The sequence below is a fragment of the Rattus rattus genome, unplaced genomic scaffold, assembly GCF_011064425.1.
Source record: "Rattus rattus isolate New Zealand unplaced genomic scaffold, Rrattus_CSIRO_v1 PGA_scaffold_45, whole genome shotgun sequence".
Classification (NCBI taxonomy): domain Eukaryota; kingdom Metazoa; phylum Chordata; class Mammalia; order Rodentia; family Muridae; genus Rattus; species Rattus rattus.
The window spans coordinates 26,752-46,921 of record NW_022651162.1 but is presented as its reverse complement, the minus strand read 5'-3'; the positions used below and the strand labels follow the sequence as shown (position 1 = coordinate 46,921).

At 31.9% G+C, this 20,170-nt stretch overlaps 1 protein-coding gene across 1 annotated transcript; it reads left to right on the top strand.

Annotated features, from left to right (window-relative positions):
- Positions 1-1,012: 1,012 nt before the first annotated feature.
- Positions 1,013-19,988, top strand: LOC116889651 (ATP synthase subunit alpha-like). The gene is given in 2 exon segments (XM_032890555.1): positions 1,013-1,360; positions 18,444-19,988. Coding segments are annotated over 2 exon segments (1,893 nt in total).
- Positions 19,989-20,170: the final 182 nt, after the last annotated feature.

Below are 20,170 nucleotides of genomic sequence, written 5' to 3'. Positions count from 1 at the left end.
AGAATTTTTTGAAACTTTTTCTAAGCGGGATAGAAAGGATTTTGTAGAGAAATTAGGGGAACTTTCTGAAAGTACCGCAGAGATTTATAGAAATCTTGCGGAAGAGAAAAAGAAGATTCAATACTACATTGACAACCTTAGTGCTTTAGAGAAATTTGAAGAATACGAAATATCTTTATATGAGCATAAAAAGAGGGAAAAACAACTTAGACGAGAAGCGGATGAATTCAATAGACATGTTTACAAACTAAAGCTTTTCTTGGATGAAAAAGAGAAGAAATTTGATGATTTCTTTGAATTTACAAATAACACAATTCTTGATTTTCAAAAAGAAGTGGCTCAAGCCTTTAATAACAATGACACACTTGCAAAACAATGTTTAGAACAATTTTGGAATAAATGAAATGTAGAGAAGCGAGAGATTGATGTAATTTACACTCGAACAGAACAAATAGTAGAAGCCTTGTCTACAATTCCTCCTCTTCAAATAATCAAACTTTACAACTTAAGTAAGAAACTTAGAGAAGAGGCTTTAGACAGGCAAAGGGAGTGAGATAGGGTTTATGAGGAAATTCAGAAAGAATTTAAGGAACTTGGTTATGAACTTCAAACCCCTGCTCCTTCTGAATTAGATAAACAATATCTAGAAAAGATTGATAAAGCTACATTCAAACTTTCTGATGCCACAAAACGAGCTTTATTTATTCCTAAGGAATTCTTCATGCTTACAGAACAAGATGATCCAACAATAGGGTTAAATCCTAAATTTATGGATGATGAAAAATTTGCAATTATTGATCAAGTATGAACCAAATTATCTCCAGAACAAGAGGAGGAATTTAAACGTAAATTTCATGAAGAGAAGAAGGAGAATGAGCTTAATAATGCTAGAAAAACACTTCAAATTCTTAAATCTGAACAATTCAAGAAGCTTGGAAAAACATTTGTAAGTAAGTTTGCTTCTATGGAGAGATATACAAATTTGTTTACTGGAGCAGAGAAGGAATCAAGAATGAAGGTTATTGAGAATGATGAGCTTAAGTTATGGAAGGATGAACATTACTTGATTTCAAATTCAAGAGGAGAGTTTAAGGATACTCTTTACAACATAACAAAAAAACTATTTAGTAACAAATCTGTAACTACAGTGAATTCAGACCTTGTGTTTACAAATGATGGGCTTGTGGATGACGGAAAAACACAAATATTTACAGCAAAAGACTTCTTTATAAAACCTGAGGATTCAAACTCTTTTGTATTTGCTGAGGATGAAGTAGAGTTAAAGGAGGACGAAAGAATGCTACAGGAGCCGGATGAAAACACAATAGATTTGATTTCTGATGCAGAATACTTGGACAGAGTGAGGGACAAATTCTCACCTGAACAGCCACTACATAAACCAACTTTTGAAGAGCTTGCTCAAATATGTATCTCCAAATATAAACAACAAGGGGAAAATTTTGATGTGGAGCTACTTAGAGAGAAATTATTCTTACTTAGTGATGAGGTTAAACTCATAAAAGAATATCACTCTGCTCAATCTCAAAAATTAGACACATTACTGTCTGAGAAATCAGAAATGTTTGAAGAAATGCAAAAAGATCTTTCCTCTATTCAAGAATTCTTAGAACAAAAAGAGAATGAGCTTGAGGATATAATTTCTAAAACTGAAGAAGAGCTTGATATTAGCCTTGCTGAAATCAATAATAATTTGTTTAGGGTAGAAGCACCTAAGCCTTCTAAGAGTGCTCTTATGAGGTGATTTGATAAGCTTATGTATGGGGAAAAATTAGAAAGAAAATAAACAATACTTAAAATTAAATTAGTTTTATGTCAAGAAAAGATAGATTTACAGGAAAGGTGGCTAGGACAGGGAATAGCAGATCAAAAGCTTTAAACATCACTAAAAAAGCTTGACATTTCAATATTCAAACAATTACTATAAGAAATAAAGCAGGAAAGAAAATAAAGATTAAAACTTCTGCTAAAACCTTAAGAACCCTTAGAAAACAGGGAAAAATTTAGAGTAGATGTCACGATTTACAGGAAGCATTTTTAAAAAATCAAGAAAGCTTGGACTTTCCTTGCTTGAAACAAATAGGGAATTTACCAAGTGAAAGCAAAGAACTACTCCTCCAGGACAACATGGAAATAGTGGGAGAAGAAGAAAGGTTTCTATTTATGGGGAACAATTAAGAGAAAAACAAAAACTAGCCCTTATGTATGGTCTGAAGGATGTTCAATTTAGAAGATTCTTCAAAGAAGCTAAGAAAATGGAGGGATCTCTTTCCTATAACTTGCTTGTACTTCTAGAAAGACGTCTGGATAATGTTGTTTTCAGAATGAATTTTGCTCCTACAAGACGAGCAGCAAGACAACTTGTTTCTCATGGTCATGTTTGTGTAAATGGTAAAAAAGTTGATATTCCTTCTGCTTGAGTAAATGTGAATGATGAAATTTCTATTAAACCCAAATATAGACATCTTCCTATAGTTAATCAACTGAATGAGGATGATACTCCTGATTATGTGGATGTGGATGTTGCAGAAAAAAGAGGAATTTTGCTTAGATATCCGAGAAGACAGGAAATGAGTCAAAGTGTTAATGAAGTTTACGTCGTAGAATGGTATAAGAGACTTGTTTAGAGAATGATTGCTCGAATACAAGCTCTATGTGACATTTTCCCCAGGGGAAATAATCTCATAGATATTGGTTCAGATCATGGTTATTTGGGTCTTGAACTTATAAGAAGCGATAAGGCTATACATGTTTGGAATGTAGATCTTTCCCAATCTGCAATAAGCAGAAGCAAAGAAACATATGAAAAATATGGATTCTTGAATAGAGCTGAATTTTTTTGTGGGGATGGTTTTAGCGTTTTCAAAAAAATTCCAGATAATGCCGTAGTTGTTATTGCAGGAATGGGAAGTGCTCAGATTTTGAAAATACTTAATTTTCTGCCTGACAATATAAAACATCTTATATTTCTTAGTCATACTGAGTATTTCACAATCAGAAAATGAGCAAATGAGAACAATTGATTAATTCAGAAGGAGAAATATTTTGAGGATAACGGCTTTTCTTATTTAGCCATGTCTTTAATTAGATCCGCAAAGAAAAGGGAAGATTATTCTCTAAACGACTATATTTTTGGCAAAGAAGAATTCTGGAAGGAAAATGAAAGCTTGTTTAGGTCATACTGAAAAGAGAGAATTGCTAGAGTGCTTAAGATTCCTTTTCAATATAGAACAAATGAAGAAAAGATCGCTCTTTCCTTCTTAGAGAAAATGGGTGTTGTGGATGCGGAAACTATAAATAAAAAGAAAAAACATGAGTAAATCAAAAGCAAACAATAAGGAAAGTTCAGATTTTCACATTCAGGATTTAAGGCGTATTTCTGATGCGAATATAGAGGACGCAAAAAAATTTCTTAGACAAACTTTTAATTGAGAGGGATTGGATGTTCTGAATACAGAAGTAGATAGCAATATAAAAACAGACAAATTAAGAGATATAGTTATAAATCCAGAAATAGATTTGGGAATTGAGAATCCAATAGACTTCTCAGAACTAATTGATTCACAAAAAGAAAAGATTGTTAAGCCAGATACAAACGATCCAAAAGAACAAATAAAGGGATTAATTAAGCAGCTAGAGCAAGAAAAACAAAAAATAATTTCAAGTAGTTCATTTCTGTCCAGATTCTTCAGAAAATCAGAGGAGGAATCAGAAGACAAGGATAATAGCAATTCACACCTTGTAGATTCAATTTCGGATGGTACTTTTGAGTGGAAGATAAGGGACACAAATATCACTTGTGCTCTTATAGTTTCAGACACCATTTGAACAAGAGAAACTCCCCTTTATAAATCTGTTACAAATATTCTTAAGAAGTGTTCTGTATCTTATGTAGAGTACACAAATGTTCAACCTAATATGGACAGAAGAATTGTGTTTAAGATGGCAGAATTTGCACATGATCATGAAGTGAACACAATAATTGTTGTGGGGAGTATGTCTACTATAGATTTAGCAAAAGTAGTAATTCCAAAAATTTCAAGACCAAATTTATTTAGTTTGCACTTGCATAAGAAACTTAGAAGTTCTACTTTGCATCCACAGTATTGTTTGTTTGCTATACCCACACTTGTAGTTCCGGAAAAGGGGATAAATTCTAGATCTGCAATTAAAAATAATGTGATTTTCCCTAAGTTTGATTTGTTTGGGGATGCAGTATTTCTAAGTGGTACAGAGGATGGAGTGGACGCAGTTTTTTATTCTCCAGAAGTGTTTGATATGCTTGTTCCGGAGAAGATTGTGGAAGTTTTGCATGAAACCTTTTTCAGACTTATATTCAATTATTTTGATTTATCTTTAGATACAGAATATTCTGAGGGAGTTGTTGAGAGTGTTCGTGAGATTGAGAAGTGTTTAGAACTTATATCTGCAGGAATTGATATAAGTGAAGCGGAAAAATATTCACTTATAAAGATTATTGCCTCTTCTTTGAACAAACAATCATTTGTGGATGTAGAGGATTTTTGGATTTGATATAGGCTTGAGAGTAGATTATCTCTGCTTGTAAATTCTAAAAAATGTCATGGACTGGCTTTATTTTTACCTTCTTACTTAAAAGTGCTTTCTGAACATAGTTTGGAATTTTCTAAACGAGCAGAAGAATTAGGAAATCAACTTTACGGAACACAATCAGTAGAGGGATTTATACTTAGGATTTTTGTGTATATAAAGAAACACAAACTCCCTATAAGTTTCTTGGATATTCCTGAGATTAAGAAAGTGGATTATATGTTCTTATTTAACCTTATAAGGAAGACCTCAAGCTTTTCACTTTCAAGAAAACTTGCAAAAGTAATTACAAAAGATTTGACTATTTGATAACTTCTTTTATCTTTTCAAGAGTCTTAAAGTTTCTTTTTACAAATTCATACTCTATTTGTGTGGGCGTATAGCCTTTATCTCTGAGACTTGAGTAAGCTGTAAATACAGAATTTATTCCGTTATATGCGGCTCCCATTGGGATTCTAACCCCGCTCTCACGACTCATACTTGCAATCTTTCGTATGAAGTGGAATCTAGCCACAATTGAAGCTAAAGCCACAGAAAGGTATTTGGATTCACACTTATCCTCAAATATGTCTATATTTACTATTTCTTGACCTTGACTGTTTAAATATTCGTAGTATTTTTGAACATTTCCGTTTGGAACAAATCCATCCACTACTCTAGCTACTTTTAAAGCTCCCTTTATGGCTAAATGGGCTTGATTGTGCCATACAGCCATAAGTACATTTAGATTTTTAATCTTGTCATATTGTTTGTTATATTCCAGGGGGCTTATATCTATAGTATGTGTCTCGCAAATTGTCATAATTTTTGGAGCCAAATCTATTATCTTGTCATCACTAAGTTTCTTAGAATCTTTTAAGTAGTAGAAATATGGTTGTTGTTTAAGAGTTTCTAGAGCTGATTTAGATAAATAAACAGCAGTTATAGAAGGGCCCCCAAAGAAATCCCCTTTTCCTGATTCATCCGACCCCACAGAGATTTTTTCTCAATCGTGAGTAAAAGACTTATAGTTCATTTTTTGCAGTAATTTTTAGTATCTTTAAACAACTATAGAGTGTGTTTTTAAACATGTATAGTAAACAAAGCTTCTCTTGCTTAACTTCTGGATTTTGTATGTTCAAAATAGAGGTTTCCTCATAGTAGGAATGGAAAATTTTTGCGAGTTTGAATAGGTATTGGGTCAATTTGTGTGGAGCTAAAGTTTCTGCAGCACTAGTAATTAAATCTTCATAATGTATCAAAGGAACAAGTAATTCTCTATCCTCCTGTGTTATGTGCTTAAATTCACAACTTTTAAGAAAAATTTCCTTTTCTACTTTAATAAGTATTTTGGTCGCTCTAGAATAGGCATAAAGCACATAAAAAACAGGATTGTTGTAGTCTTTAAGCTTTAGTTTTTCTACATCTATCTCTAAAGGACTATCAGGTTGTTGAGAAACAAAGAATCAACGAACTTCTTCATATGTCATATATTGTTCAAGATCTCGCATGTAAATTGCTGTGGCGTTTCTTTTGGACATCTTCTTGGTTTCATTATTCTCTATAAGCTTTACAAGTTGTAAAAGTACAAATTTGATCTTATTTTCTGGATAGCCTACTGCTTGTACAAATGCTTTAAGTCTGTCTATATGCCCTATATGATCTGCTCCAAGCACATTCACAATTTCAAAATTTTCATTAAATCCAGTCATTCTTAATTTTTTGTAGTGATAAATCAGGTCTTGCATGTAGTAAGTGTGCTTCCCATTATTTTTTATAAGTACCTCTGGTTTTAGATTTTCAAACACTTTGTTTGCTTCAAATCAAACAGCATTATCTTTGAAGGTCACATAATCTTCAATCCTTTTTAGTAGTTCATTTATAGAGCTACTATTTACAAATGAGCTTTCCTTTATTCAAATGTGCTTGTCTATTGCATAATTTTTTAGATCTTTTTCTATGTTTTCCAGGAAGTATTCCAAACAATCAGTTCTTACTTTTTCAAATATTGGGGATTTCAGTATGTCTACAACTCCCTCTATTCACTCTCCTCTTTTTTCAGTAGCAAAATAATTTGCACAAGCCTCGATATCTGGACCGTTGTAGAGTGCAGGTCTTTCTATATGTAGTATTTTTGGGTTGAAAACTTTATTTGTATATTTAATTCAGACTGAATTTACGAGTTCATCTATTTGGTTACCCAGATCATTAACTAAATATTCCTTGTATATGGAGTATCCCGCGAATTCACACAGATTTACAAGTGTGTCTGAAAATATTCCATTTCTCGCATGTCCTATGTGCAAGAAACCTGTAGGATTAGCAGAAACAATTTCTATGTATTTTCACTTGTGATTTGTAGGTTGTTTCCCTATATTTCTGCCTTGAATTAAGACTTTCTCGTAGTAATCTGAAAATGCTTTAGAGGAATACTTTATATTTATGAATCCATTTTTTTCTGCTTTAGCTTCTTGGACATATTCAAGTTTATTTAGTTCTTGGGCTATTTTTGTGGCTAAATCTGTGGGTTTTTGTTTGTATTTAGAAGCAAGTTGTAGGGCTATATTTGTGCAAATATCCCCATAATTTGTATTTTTGGGTTCTTCAAAAATTAATTTGTCAAACTCAAGATTTAAATCCGCAAGAACTTTTAGTAATTCAGTTCTTAAATAATTTTGAATTCCTATCAAAACAGAATAACTATATAAATTGGGATTTTATTAAATACTAAAAAAGGTTTGGGTCCTTTAACATATTAAATATTATTTAGGCTACTAGGAGTGTAGTTCAATTGGTAGAACAATAGTCTCCAAAACTATGTGTTGTGGGTTCGAGTCCTGCCACTCCTGCCATTTAACTTTATATGTCCACAGGGTTAGCTATAGTTCTTTCTGTAATTATTTCTTTATTGATAGGAATTGTTATTGGTTGAATAGCAGCTACATTCTACTTTAGAAAACAAATTAAGGAAAATCCTGTAATTTCGGAATCCCAAATTAGGGAACTTTATAGGCAAACGGGGCGTAGATTATCTGAGAAGCAGGTTTCTCAGATTATGAATAACCTTAAAAAACAGAATTAAGAATATGGCTAAGTTTGTGCTTAGCTCAAGCAATCCCAAGTATTATCCAGAACATTCTCTTTCAGAAATAGCTTTTGTGGGGCCTTCAAATGCTGGCAAATCTACACTTATAAATGCTCTTGCAAAAAGCAAAATTGCACACATATCAAAGAAACCAGGAAAAACAAAAACTCTTAACTTTTATGATTTTGATCGTTTTTTCTTGGTTGATATGCCAGGATATGGTTATGCCAAATTAAGTAGAAATATGCGGGAGTCCTTGCTTAAGATTCTGGAACTATATTTTTTAAATAGGGAAAAAGTTATAGGTGTTTGTCACATTTGTTCCCCGCATGCATTTTCTGAAAAGGATTTAGAAGTATTTGAATACCTTAGTTCCAGATTTGATAACTATTTGTTACTTATAAACAAGTCGGATAAGCTTTCTAAATTACAACAAATCAAATTTAAGACATCTATTCTTAAGGAGATCAACATTTCCGAGGAAAAAGTTCTTTTTATAAGTGCAAAGGAGAATTCCAATATAGATTTACTTAAATCAAAATTAATTTCTTGAATCTAAACATGAAATATTTCTCCACTTTGCTTCCTCCTCCAAATTTGACGGGGGTTTTGCACTTAGGCCACATGTGAAATGGGATTTTGCAAGATGTTTTGTATAAGTTTTATGAAACACAAGGAATCCCTGTGTCTTGGGGGTTTGGATTGGATCATGCAGGAATATCTTTGCAAATAAGAGTGGAATCAGAACTTAGAAAGCAAGGAATAAAGAAGTCAGATTTAAGTAAACAGGAGTTTGAGAAAAAGCTTTGGGAGTGGAAGGAAATACATGCGGAGAAAATAAAACAGCAGTATGGCTGGCTCAATTTCGGATTTGATTTAGCCAAGGATAGATTCACTCTGGATGAAGGATCTGTATCTAAAGTTTTAGAGATTTTCAAACAACTTTATAGAGAAGGACTTATATACAGGGAAAAGAAGCTTGTAAATTGAGATCCAAAATTAAACACAGCAATTTCGGATGTAGAAGTTATCTACAAGCAAGAAAAAATCAAACTTTATACACTTAAGTACAAGCTTGAGAATTCAGAAGAATATTTAAGAATATCTACTACCCGACCAGAAACTATATTTGGAGACACAGCAGTATTTGTAAATCCTGGAGATTCAAGATATTCTAACTTTATAGGGAAACGAGTTCAAGTTCCTTATACGGATAGATTTATTCCAATTCTTGCGGATGAATATATAGATATTGAGTTTGGAACGGGGATTATGAAATGTACTCCTGCACATGATTTTCAAGATTATGAACTTGGAAAGAAGCACAAACTTGAATTTATAGAAGTATTTGGGCCTGATTTGGTTGTGCTTGTAGGTCCATATAAGGGCTTAAGCAAGGATGAATGCAAGCAGAATTTGATTTCAGATTTGAAAATTCAGGGATTGGTGGAAGAGGAAGAATATGAAACTAATGTGATTTATTCAGAAAGAAGTGGAGCTTTAGTAGAGCCTCTACTTTCAAATCAGTGATTTCTTAAGAGTTCTGTGTTGGCACGAGAGGCTCTTGATTATTGGAAAAAGAACAAACAAGATATGCGAATTTATAAATATACAAAAGAGAGAGTTCTTGAGAATATGTTTCTTGAAATGGAGGATTGGTGCATTTCTAGGCAGCTCGAATGAGGGATTAAATTGCCCGTATGGATTGGACCTAATGGGGAGCATTCTCTTGAATTTAAAGAAGGATTTGTGGCTTCTGAGGATGTTTTGGATACTTGATTTTCCTCTTCTCTTTGACCACTTATAGTTTTTGAAAAAAATCCTGAATTGCTCCCATTAAGTGTTCTTATATCTGGTAGAGATATTTTGCTTTTTTGAATTTCACGAATGATTTTTATGCACTTTTATGTGTATAAGAATTTGCCCTTTAAATCTGTATATTTGCATGGATTGGTGCTTGACTCTCAGAAGCGAAAAATGTCCAAATCTTTGAATAATGGAATAGATCCCATAGAAGTCATAAAAGAATTCGGAAATGATGCGCTTAGATTATTTTTTGTAAGTCATACAAACTATGACTCAAACATAGCTTTTTCTAAATCTAAGTTAGATCACTATTCTAAGTTTTTGCATAAATTTAAGCATGCTTTTAAATTTCTACAAACTCAAAATTTGGATTTAAGAGCTATAGATTTTAATCCACAAGACTTGAATGAATTTGAAACTTGAATATTTTCAAGACTTTGTGATCTTGCTGGTCGTATGAGTGAACTTTATGGAGAATATAAATTTCCTTTTATTGCTAAGGAAATTATGGATTTTGTGTGGGATGATTTTTGTAATAAGTATTTGGAAGTATTTAAAGTTTTAGAAAGAGGAGGTAGAAACACAAAAGGATTTATAGGATTTGTGTGGCATGAAATTCTTTACTTGCTTAGACCTTTAGCTCCAGAAATAACCACAGAAATTTACAGAATAATATTTAATCAGGATTGAAATAAAGAGCATAAGTGGCCTGTGTGTGAGCTTGAAAGGAAGGATGTGGATTGATTTTTTGACTACATGAATAGTTTCTTGGAAATGCAAAAACAGTTGAATTTGCCTAGGAATCAAGCTTTACAAATACGACTTATAACAAATGATTCTCAGGATTTCTTTATGACTTTTAAACCTTATTTTGAGCTTTTAAATCAGGAGGTTGTGGAGATCGGAAATAGACTAAGTGATGAAAAACGAGCATTAATTTCTGTTGCCTCTCGAGAGCTTACAGTGGAAGTGTTCTTGTCTGAGGAAAGCGTGGATAAATATAGATCTATACAGGAGGAGAAGAAATTATGACTTAAGAAGGAAATTAGTTTTCTTAAGGGAAGATTAAATAAGGATTTTATAAGTAGAGCTCCTGAGGAATTGGTTGAGGAAATACAAGAGAAAATTACAAGATATGAGCAAGAACTTAAGTCCTATGAATAATTTCTTTTTTCTGCTTGATCAGCTTCCAAAAATTACTTGGGAAGTTTATTTTGCTAGATTTTTCCTTGTATTTTGATTTCTTATAGCTCCAATAATGTTTTTGTTTTTCTTTATGTTTACTCGAGAACTAAATAGAGGGAAGAGAGGATCTGTAGTTTTTGAAGGTTGAAAAGAATTTGGACACTATAGTTATTTCTTTCACAACCTATTATTCATATTTGTTATAGGAGCTTTATCCTTTAACACAATATTCCTTATTTATTCTTTTGTGGATATATATATTGTGAAATTTAGTTCTTTTTATTCGCTCATATTAGGGATTGAGGGAAATAGAGAAACTATTACTGAAAAACACCAAACAGGATTCTTCTGGGGAGTTGTGTTTCTGGGTTATTTCTTAAGTTTCATATCTATTTGCTTGTATACATACTTCAATCTATACAAGACTGATTCATTTTTTGCAAATCAGTGACAAGAATTTGTGCGTAAACACGCCGCACATCCCTATACATTCACTATTAGAAATAAATTTCCGAAAATTTATTCATTCTTGCATGCTTGATTTTTAGACATAGATAACATAACTGCAAATACAAGAGATAGATCTCAAATCTTCATAATTGGTTAATCTTTCCTAATTAATTAAGGGAATTCCTCTTGAATCCCTTGAGAAATTTATTTGGAGAAATAAACAAATATAGGCTTGAAACTGTTGAATTACTATTCCTGTGTTTCCAAGCAATCTTTTTTTCAAACCTATTTCCTTTTGCTCTATACAAGTTTGTATTTTTTATTCCATTATTTCTATTTGTATATTTATTTAATCTAAGCCATAAAGTTATAGGTCTTTCAGCTCTATTTTCCTTGCTACTTTGTGGATTGCAAAAAATTAGTGCACTGCAAGTAAAAACCACTTATCCAGCTCTACTTAATCACTATTTTGATTTGAATGTTTGAATATGTTCACATATAGACTTACTCTATGAAAAGGACACAGCAAACTTTATAAAAACACTTGTATTTGGTTCAAAACAAAGTGAAGTTTATAAATTCTCAATTGGATTAGGGATTTCACATTTGCTTGTGGTTAGTGGAATACATATCCACTGAATTAAGAAATTTATAGTTAAAGGACCCAAAACAAAATTCTTATTCTTCTTTTTCCTCATTTTTTACTGAGCTTGTTTACGATTTACAGTTCCTATACTTCGAGTTTTACTAAGTCTTATATTTTTTAAATCCAAGGATAAATATAGAACTTGAACTTATTGTGTTCTTATTGCTCCCTTTTTTAATGTGGGCATATACAAGAGTATTTCTTTTTTACTTTCCTTCTTAATTCCTCTTTTATTTTTGTTAGTAAAGGAATTCAAACTTAATCGTGTGAATACTTGAATTCTTAATTTCTTCATAGCTTTTATTTATTCCTCCCTGCTTTTGCTTCCCTATACAAAAACTATAAATCCCGGTTCCTTTTTGCCTATTTTGCTATTGAGTAATTTGATCCTGATTTTTTATCTTTATTTCTTATTTACTTGATTTCTTGTATTTTTAGCTCCTATACACACATTATTGGCCAAACTCACTTTAGTTTTATTTAATTGAACAAACTCTTTTACTATGCCCTTAAGATTGGAGTTTTGAGGGTTTGAATGTAGCTGATTTGCTATAGCCTTGTGTGCTTCAATATTTTTTATATATTTATATAGATGTTTGAAATTTTCTTCTCAAGGGATGTTGGATTATTAGATCATAAAGCTAAAGAATTTAGGTTGCACAAATTAGATGTGCGAGTTATACGAAATCCTGATTTATATGAACTCCAACACTTTCTTGCTTGGAGGGATGTAAATTCCGGAATTAATTCGTGTTTGGTGGAAGGATTTAAAGGTCAACTGCATGAATTGGATGAATTTGTGTCCAGAACCAACTTGTCTGATCAGAATATTATGGTTTTGATTAGGCCCGAGGAGGATTTTAAACCCCCTAAAGATCCTACAATTTTTCAAGCAGTTTCATTTGTAGAAATTCCTATCCTTAATGAAAAAACTAAACGAAGTTTTTTGAATAGAGTTCTTCAGCTTTATGGGATTAGGCTCGAATCTCAATTATCAAATTTTGTTAAAGACAGAATACCTCCTGATGCTTTAGTCATAAACGAATTTATAAATCGTTTATCTTTGCTTGAAGAGGAGGATTTTTCTGAACAATTGCTTCTTGAATTGCTTGATTTATCTTCTTTAGATGCTAATTTTTTCCAATTCTGAGATTTATTTTTGGAACAATCAAATGAATGACTTGAATTTTTTAATAATCATGTTCTTGGGATTGATTCGCTTAGAAAATGTTTCCATATAGTTGCAGGAAAAGCTACTGAATTTAAAATTTTTATTGATTACAAAACCGCAGGAGAAAGTATGAATGATGTGGAGAAAGAATTAAGTATTAAAAAATATACTATGTATGAAATTGAAAAAATATGAAGAAATTATGGGTCGGAATTTCCGAGTTGAATAAATGAATTGATACTAAATTTATGCTTTTTTCAAAAACATTTAAATTACTCTTATAGTTCGAGTATTTCTTTGTTTAGATTATTTTTGCTAAAACAGAAAATGAATTTAAAGCCGTGTTAATAAATCAAACCAACAAACAGGAATTGTATGAATTGCTTCGCAAATATTTAAGCCTACTTGTAAACACAAAGTTTTTTTCGTCCCAAAAGAAACACCATTCCAGCATAACAAAAACAATTTCAGAATATCTTTCTCTTCTTTATTGATTAGCCAGAGAACAAAAAGATAAGGAAAAAGAGGTTGAATTTCTTATTAAATCATTCCTAGAAAACTATAGCTATTCTCAAGATATTGATAAATATCTAGATTATTCAGATAAGAGCTATTCAGATTTGAAGGATGAAATCAATTACTTGAAGATTTGTGCACAAAACATATTTAAAGTAGATTTAGACACGATAAATCTAGAGGAGCTTAAGAAAAAGGAGACGGTTACTGCAAGAGAATATTCTTCTCATATATCTTCTCGAGCAGAAGCAGTGAATGGAAATTTTGAAGAATTTATTGCTACAGAAGATCATCTCCTGGATAACAACTTTATTAATAATTTAGTTATCAAAAATAGTGCTTGAATAAGGATTAATCAAGATATAGAGAGAGGAACAATTTACATCTATAAAAATAAACCTAAGAGAAATGTAATTATTAAATCTGTAATTCAAACATTACTTGGATTGGTAATTGCTTTTGCTTGATTTGCTTTTGCAGTAAGCCTTAATAAATTCGTAGAATTTTCAATCTTTTCTTTGATTGTGGCTACTTGTTATCCCTCTTTTGTAATTTACAAAATAAGTCAATCTTTAAAAAATGACAATTACAAATATTCTTTCCAGAAGAATACAGTTGCCCATTTGATTGCTCTTACTTTAATCTTTTGAGTGTTTTTCGCAGACTTCCCCAAATCAGAACAAGACGCTTATATGTGAAATCTTGCACAAAATAAATTTGCTTGCGGCTCTATAGCATTTTTAGTGTTGGCAACCACCATTTATCTTGTGAGTTTGCTTTGGCTACAACCAGAGAAGGATCAGGAAATGATTGATAAAACTTTAGAGAAGCACATGTCTGAAATATCTAAGAATGCTTCTATAAATAACTAAATTGATACTCAGACATTCTTATCGCTATTCTTGATCTTGAGCAAATCTTAAAACTAAATTTAGTTTTTTGTTATTTTCTCTAGTTTGTTCCTTTTTCTCTTTATACATTCCACACTTAGAAATAACTATTTCAATTAAATCCTTGCTTTTTTTAGCCACGGGATTTATATGTGGGCCAATATTTGGTTGTTTAAATGCAGCCATTTGTGATTTGTCTGTTTTGTATTCAAAAGGCTATCCGTTCTCCTTTTTGTTTTTTACTCAAGCAATATTTTTTGGATTTATAGGGGGAGTATGGGGCTATTTATTTAAGAAAAGGAAATTTGTAACAAATAAGAAATTTATGCATTCATCTATTTCTTTATTCTTTTTTATATCTCTTATTTTGTCCTATTTTGAACCTTTATTGCTAATTCCTATTTGTGGTTTCTTTTGTTTGATTTATATATTTATCTACTGCTTCAAAAAAACACTTACAAAACAGGATTTTTCCTTGTTTTGTAGCGTGCTCTCGTTGCTCTTAATTTCTTCTTGTTTAGGCTCCTTATTACTTGGAACTTATGCGGCTGTAATTTTTAATTCCAAAATGTCTATTTTGTTAGGATTAATTTTTAGACTTTTGAAGGAAATTTTTAAGGTTTCTATATTTATTATTCCTTTATTTTTAATACTTAGAAAATATGCTTAAGTTCTTCACAAAAAAAGCCATAAACCCAAAAGCCCCTTTCTATTTTTTCGAGACTTTTTCGAATATATTTTTTGTAGCTATAGGAGGAATATTCACTCATCTATTTCTTATATTTTTTGCATTTGCGGTAATAAATCCTAAACCTATTTATGTTCAAATAAGTCTATTCTCGCTTATAGGGGCAATAATTTTCATAATTTCGAGGTTTAAGTTTGTAAGCAAACATCCTCGTATTCTTAGAAATTTGAATTACGAAAATTTTTTATCCTCTAGAAAGCAATTATTCTTTTGAATTCTTTGAACATTTAATTTTTATTTCTTGTTTTGTTGATTTTGTTTGACTGTACTTGGGACTTCAAACGGATTTAATATAACTATAGGACCTAACAATACAGAACTTGCAGGTTCTGCAGAAAAGTTACTTGGGTTTGTGTTATTTATGACCCATCTTTTCTTGTTATTCTTGTTTAAATTGATCATTTACTTCTGATCTAATCTAGTTGCTTTTGCACACAAAGAATTTGAAAAGAGGCGTAAGAATCTTGAAATTGTTCGTAGTAAAGTTGGTCTAGGGGGAAAATAGAGGAATGTTATCTACGAGGTATCACAGACATTACTTGTGGGTGTTCTTTTATTTTTTTTTCACTCTTATGGTGGTTGCTATTGCTTTTGACATAAGTGCTGATGCCTCCTCTTCAGGAACTAATTCAGATAAACACTTGATTAGATTTTTGAATGTTTTGTTTTGCTTTATCTTTGCTTTTATAGCTTTAGTTATGCAAAACTATTCTTCCCGAACTCTTATGGGTCTGAATACCTTTATCTTTAATAGGAAGAAATGACTCAGAAGATTTTTGAAATTAAAGAAGAGGAAAGTAAAGAAAGTTGTAAAGAAGAGACATGTAATAACTTTGATGTTTATTAATGCATTTTCTAATCTTGTGTGCCTAATTCCTATATATGTTGTAGCTATATTGATTATTTGCAATGTTTGGAGTAGTGTAGAGAGTACAATTTTTAAAAGGGAATTTTTCTGCATAGCAGTTATAGGAAAACACGTGGCTTGGTATTTGACTCTACTGATTTCTAGATTTTCAATATTTTTTGGTAAAAAACGTTTACTTGTGCTCGCCTAATGCTCTCCTTGATTTCTCTTCCTATCCTTAATGCACAACCTAAACAGGGAGTTTTCTCATTTAATTTGGATGTATACGGTTCTATAGCTACTTTAGTATTCCTAACCGTATTTATGTGTTCCTTGTGTTATCACTATTCAAAATCGTTAAAGCAAGTGAGATCTTACTCCGATCTTCCTAGATTAATTTTTCTGATTTTTATAGCTGTTCAATGAATTAGAAACACTACCTACCAAATTCTTGGAGAACAATACAAGAAGGCAGTTCCTTTCTTTATTTGCATAATCTCCATGTTTTGATTTTCGAACATAATTTCGATTCTTGGATTTAAACCGCTTGGGGCAAGATTTGAAATTCCAGCCTGTTTTGCATTAATAGTCTTTATAGGAACGATAATTTCGGGTTTGGTGTATAGAGGCAAGAATTTCTTTGGAGATTATTTTGTTTGAATAAAGAGAAAGGGTAAAAAGATTATTCCTGTTTTGGATCCTTTAAAACTACTTGGAGAAGTAAGTAAGCTTTTGTCTTTAACTTGCAGGCTCTGAGGGAATACTCTAGCCGGTTCGTTAATTCTATTTGTGGCTTATCAGTTCTCAATGGGCATGTTTGCCTCTCAAAATATTACTTATCTAGGACCAGTATTATTACCTCTATTCATGTTTCCACTTCACATTTATTTTGATATTATTGATGGTACTATTCAGCCAATGATTTTTATGATCTTAACTATGTGCTACTGGGCCATGGCAAGGCATGGAGAAGGAGCTTCAAGTGAAGTTAATTACGCATCTAACCCAGAAAAAGGTTAAAATTTTTTAAGATATTAAAATTTATGAATCATTTGGTTGATACATTAACTTCAGCTTTAGTTCTTCTTAGTAGCGATAGTAGCGGTAAATACATTGGAGCGGGAGTTTCTCTTATTGCTGGTTTAGGTGCAGCAATTGGTCAAGGTTACATTGGTGGTAAAGCAATTGAAGCTCTGGCGAGAAATCCTGAGGTTGAGGCTTTGATCTTTAGACAATATATTGTTGGAGCAGCTATTTGTGAATCTGCTGCTATTTATGGTCTTATTATTGCACTTCTTTTAATGTTTGCTACATAGTAGTTTTTTGTGAAGTTATTGGGGAGCTTAGCTCCCTCATGCTTTCATGAGTTTCTCAAATTATTGATTTAGTGCATTATTTAGTTTTCCCGCTCTTTCAGAAGGATCTCTTTCTAGTAAAATTAAAGAATTTATTACAGATCATCTAAATATGAATGTTTGGACATTTTTAGCTCACCTAGTTTGTGCATTAATAATTATTTCTTGCATAACTTTATGGGTTTGAAAGCCAACAAATGAATTCATAGATAAAAACAAGAAGAAGCTTGATAGGGAAAGACAAAATTTAGTTCTAAATACTAGAGAAACAAGATATTTCTTGGGAGTTTTAAAAAGAGAAAGAAATGAAATTTTCAATATTAAACGAGAAACAGAAAGTAAAGCTAAAGCAGAAGCAGCAAAAATTATTAAGGATGCTCAGATTCGTGCAGAAAGATCTACCGAACATATGAGAAAAGAAGCAGAGGACAGAATTAGAGTTATGGAAGAGAAAGCAAAAGATCACATCAAAAGTTCTGTTGTGAAATTATCTATAGAACTTACTGAAAAATTGATCTCAGCAAACCTGAATGACGATAACAATAAAGCTATTATTGATGCCTACATTAAGGATTTAGAAGAAAGAAAAATTGCTTCAACTGAAATAAAGAAATAGGAATATGTCTAAGCATCTTCCGGCTATAAGTAGATTTGCAAAAGCTGTACTTAGTTTCTTTGAGACTAAGGAATCCAAACAAAAATTACTTAAAGAAATAGAATCCATCATCAAATACTTTGAGGAGGATTCGGAAATAGCGAATTTTTTTATTTCTTATGGTATTAAACGAGAGCAAAAGAAAGAAGTTATTGGAATTATGCTTAAACAAGCAAAAGCACACGAAATTCTTTCAAATTCATTAAATATCATGATTGATAGGGGAATGTCTTCAAGTGTTAAAGTATTTTTAAACACAATTAGAAGTGCTTTACTTGAAAATTTAAACATCAGAAATGTTTATGTTTATTCAAGTTTTCCAATTATTGATAGTCAAAAATCAAGAATAGAGGAACTTTGAAGGGAAAAATTGAAAAATAAAGTGTGTAACTTTCACTATTTATTAGACCCTTCTTTAAGATTAGGTATAAAAGTTCAAGTGGGCATGTATATTGAGGAGTATTCATTAAACTCTAATTTCAATAATCTAAAGATAAAATTAGATTCAATTTTTATTTAGTAGGCTGTGTCAGACTTAAAGTTAGATCAACATACGGAAATACTTAAGAATCTTGTAAAGAACTATAAGAATTCTTCAGAAACTACAGAAGTAGGAACTGTGGTTTCAAATTTAGATGGAATCTTGAACATCACAGGTCTTAGAAATGCACAATTAAATGAGGTTCTAATCATTAACGATAAATTTCATGCAATTGTTCTTTCTTTAAATTCCGATTTGGTTGGGGGAGTTATGCTGAGTGAGTATGACTCAATTCAAGAAGGAGATGTGGTAAAGAGAACAGGAAAAACATTCTCTGCTCCTGTGGGGGATGGGGTTATGGGTAGAGTTATTAATGTTCTTGGAGCCGCTATGGATGGGGATTTTGACTTTGAATGCACAGAATGAGAACAAGTGGAACGAATTGCTCCAGGGGTTATGGAAAGAAAATCTGTTTCAGAACCCCTTTACACAGGAATTCTTTCTATTGATTCACTTATTCCTATAGGAAAAGGACAAAGGGAGTTGATTATTGGGGATAGACAAACAGGAAAGACTTCTATAGCTTTGGATGCAATCATTAACCAAAAAGGCAAAGATTGTTATTGTGTTTATGTTTCTATCGGTCAGAAAAATTCCACTCTTTTCCAGATAGTTCAAAAATTAAAAGAAGCGGGAGCTATGGATTACACCACTGTGGTTAGTTCCTCAGCTTCAGATTTACCTGCTCTTAAATTCTTGGCTCCTTTTGTGGGAATCACAATTGCAGAACAATGGGCTAAAAAGGGTAGAGATGTTCTTATTGTGTATGATGATTTAACACAACACGCCATTTCATACAGAACATTATCTCTACTTCTTAACTTTCCTCCGGGTCGTGAGGCTTTCCCTGGTGATATTTTCTATCTTCATTCTAGATTGCTTGAAAGAGCAGGAAGATTTATTGAATCCTGTGGAGGAGGTTCCATAACAGCTTTACCAGTAATCCAAACACAAGCGGATGACATTTCTGCATATATTCCTACAAATGTTATTTCCATTACAGACGGTCAAATATTCTTAAAAACATTGCTGTTTAATCAGGGACAAAGACCAGCTATAGATGTAACTCTTTCTGTTTCTAGGGTTGGTGGTTCTGCTCAGAAAAAAGCAATAAAAGTTATGAGCAGTAGTCTTAAATTGGAACTTGCTCAATATTTTGAATTGCTTGAATTCTCTAGATTTGGATCTGATTTAAATGATCAAACTAAGTACACACTTGAATTGGGAGCGAGAATTCAAAAATGTTTAATTCAAAAACAATTAGCTCCTAGAAGTCCAGTAGAAGAATTGTTTATTCTTTTCCTAATCAAAGAAAGATATATCATGAAACTATTCTCTGCGAGCGATATAGACACATTTATTCCTTTTGTGCTAAATAAATTGAATGAAAGTAAATTGGTTGATGAGATTGATTTTGATGAGAAAGTGACTATAGAAATGGAGGATAAATTCAAAGCATTGTTTGATTCTGCCTTCCAGGAATTTGAAATCGGAAGAAATTCTGTTTCTGAAGAAGATAAATCATAGTAAGTGCCTTGTCCAATTTACCCCAGATTAATCGAAAGATTAAATCAGTAAAGACTACAGCCAAGATAACAAACGCTTTAAAGGTTGTTTCTTCAAACCAGTCTTATGTATATAGAGAATTACAAAAGAAATCATTACCTTATTTGCAGGGGATATACCGTATCTTTTTTGAAGTATTTAGT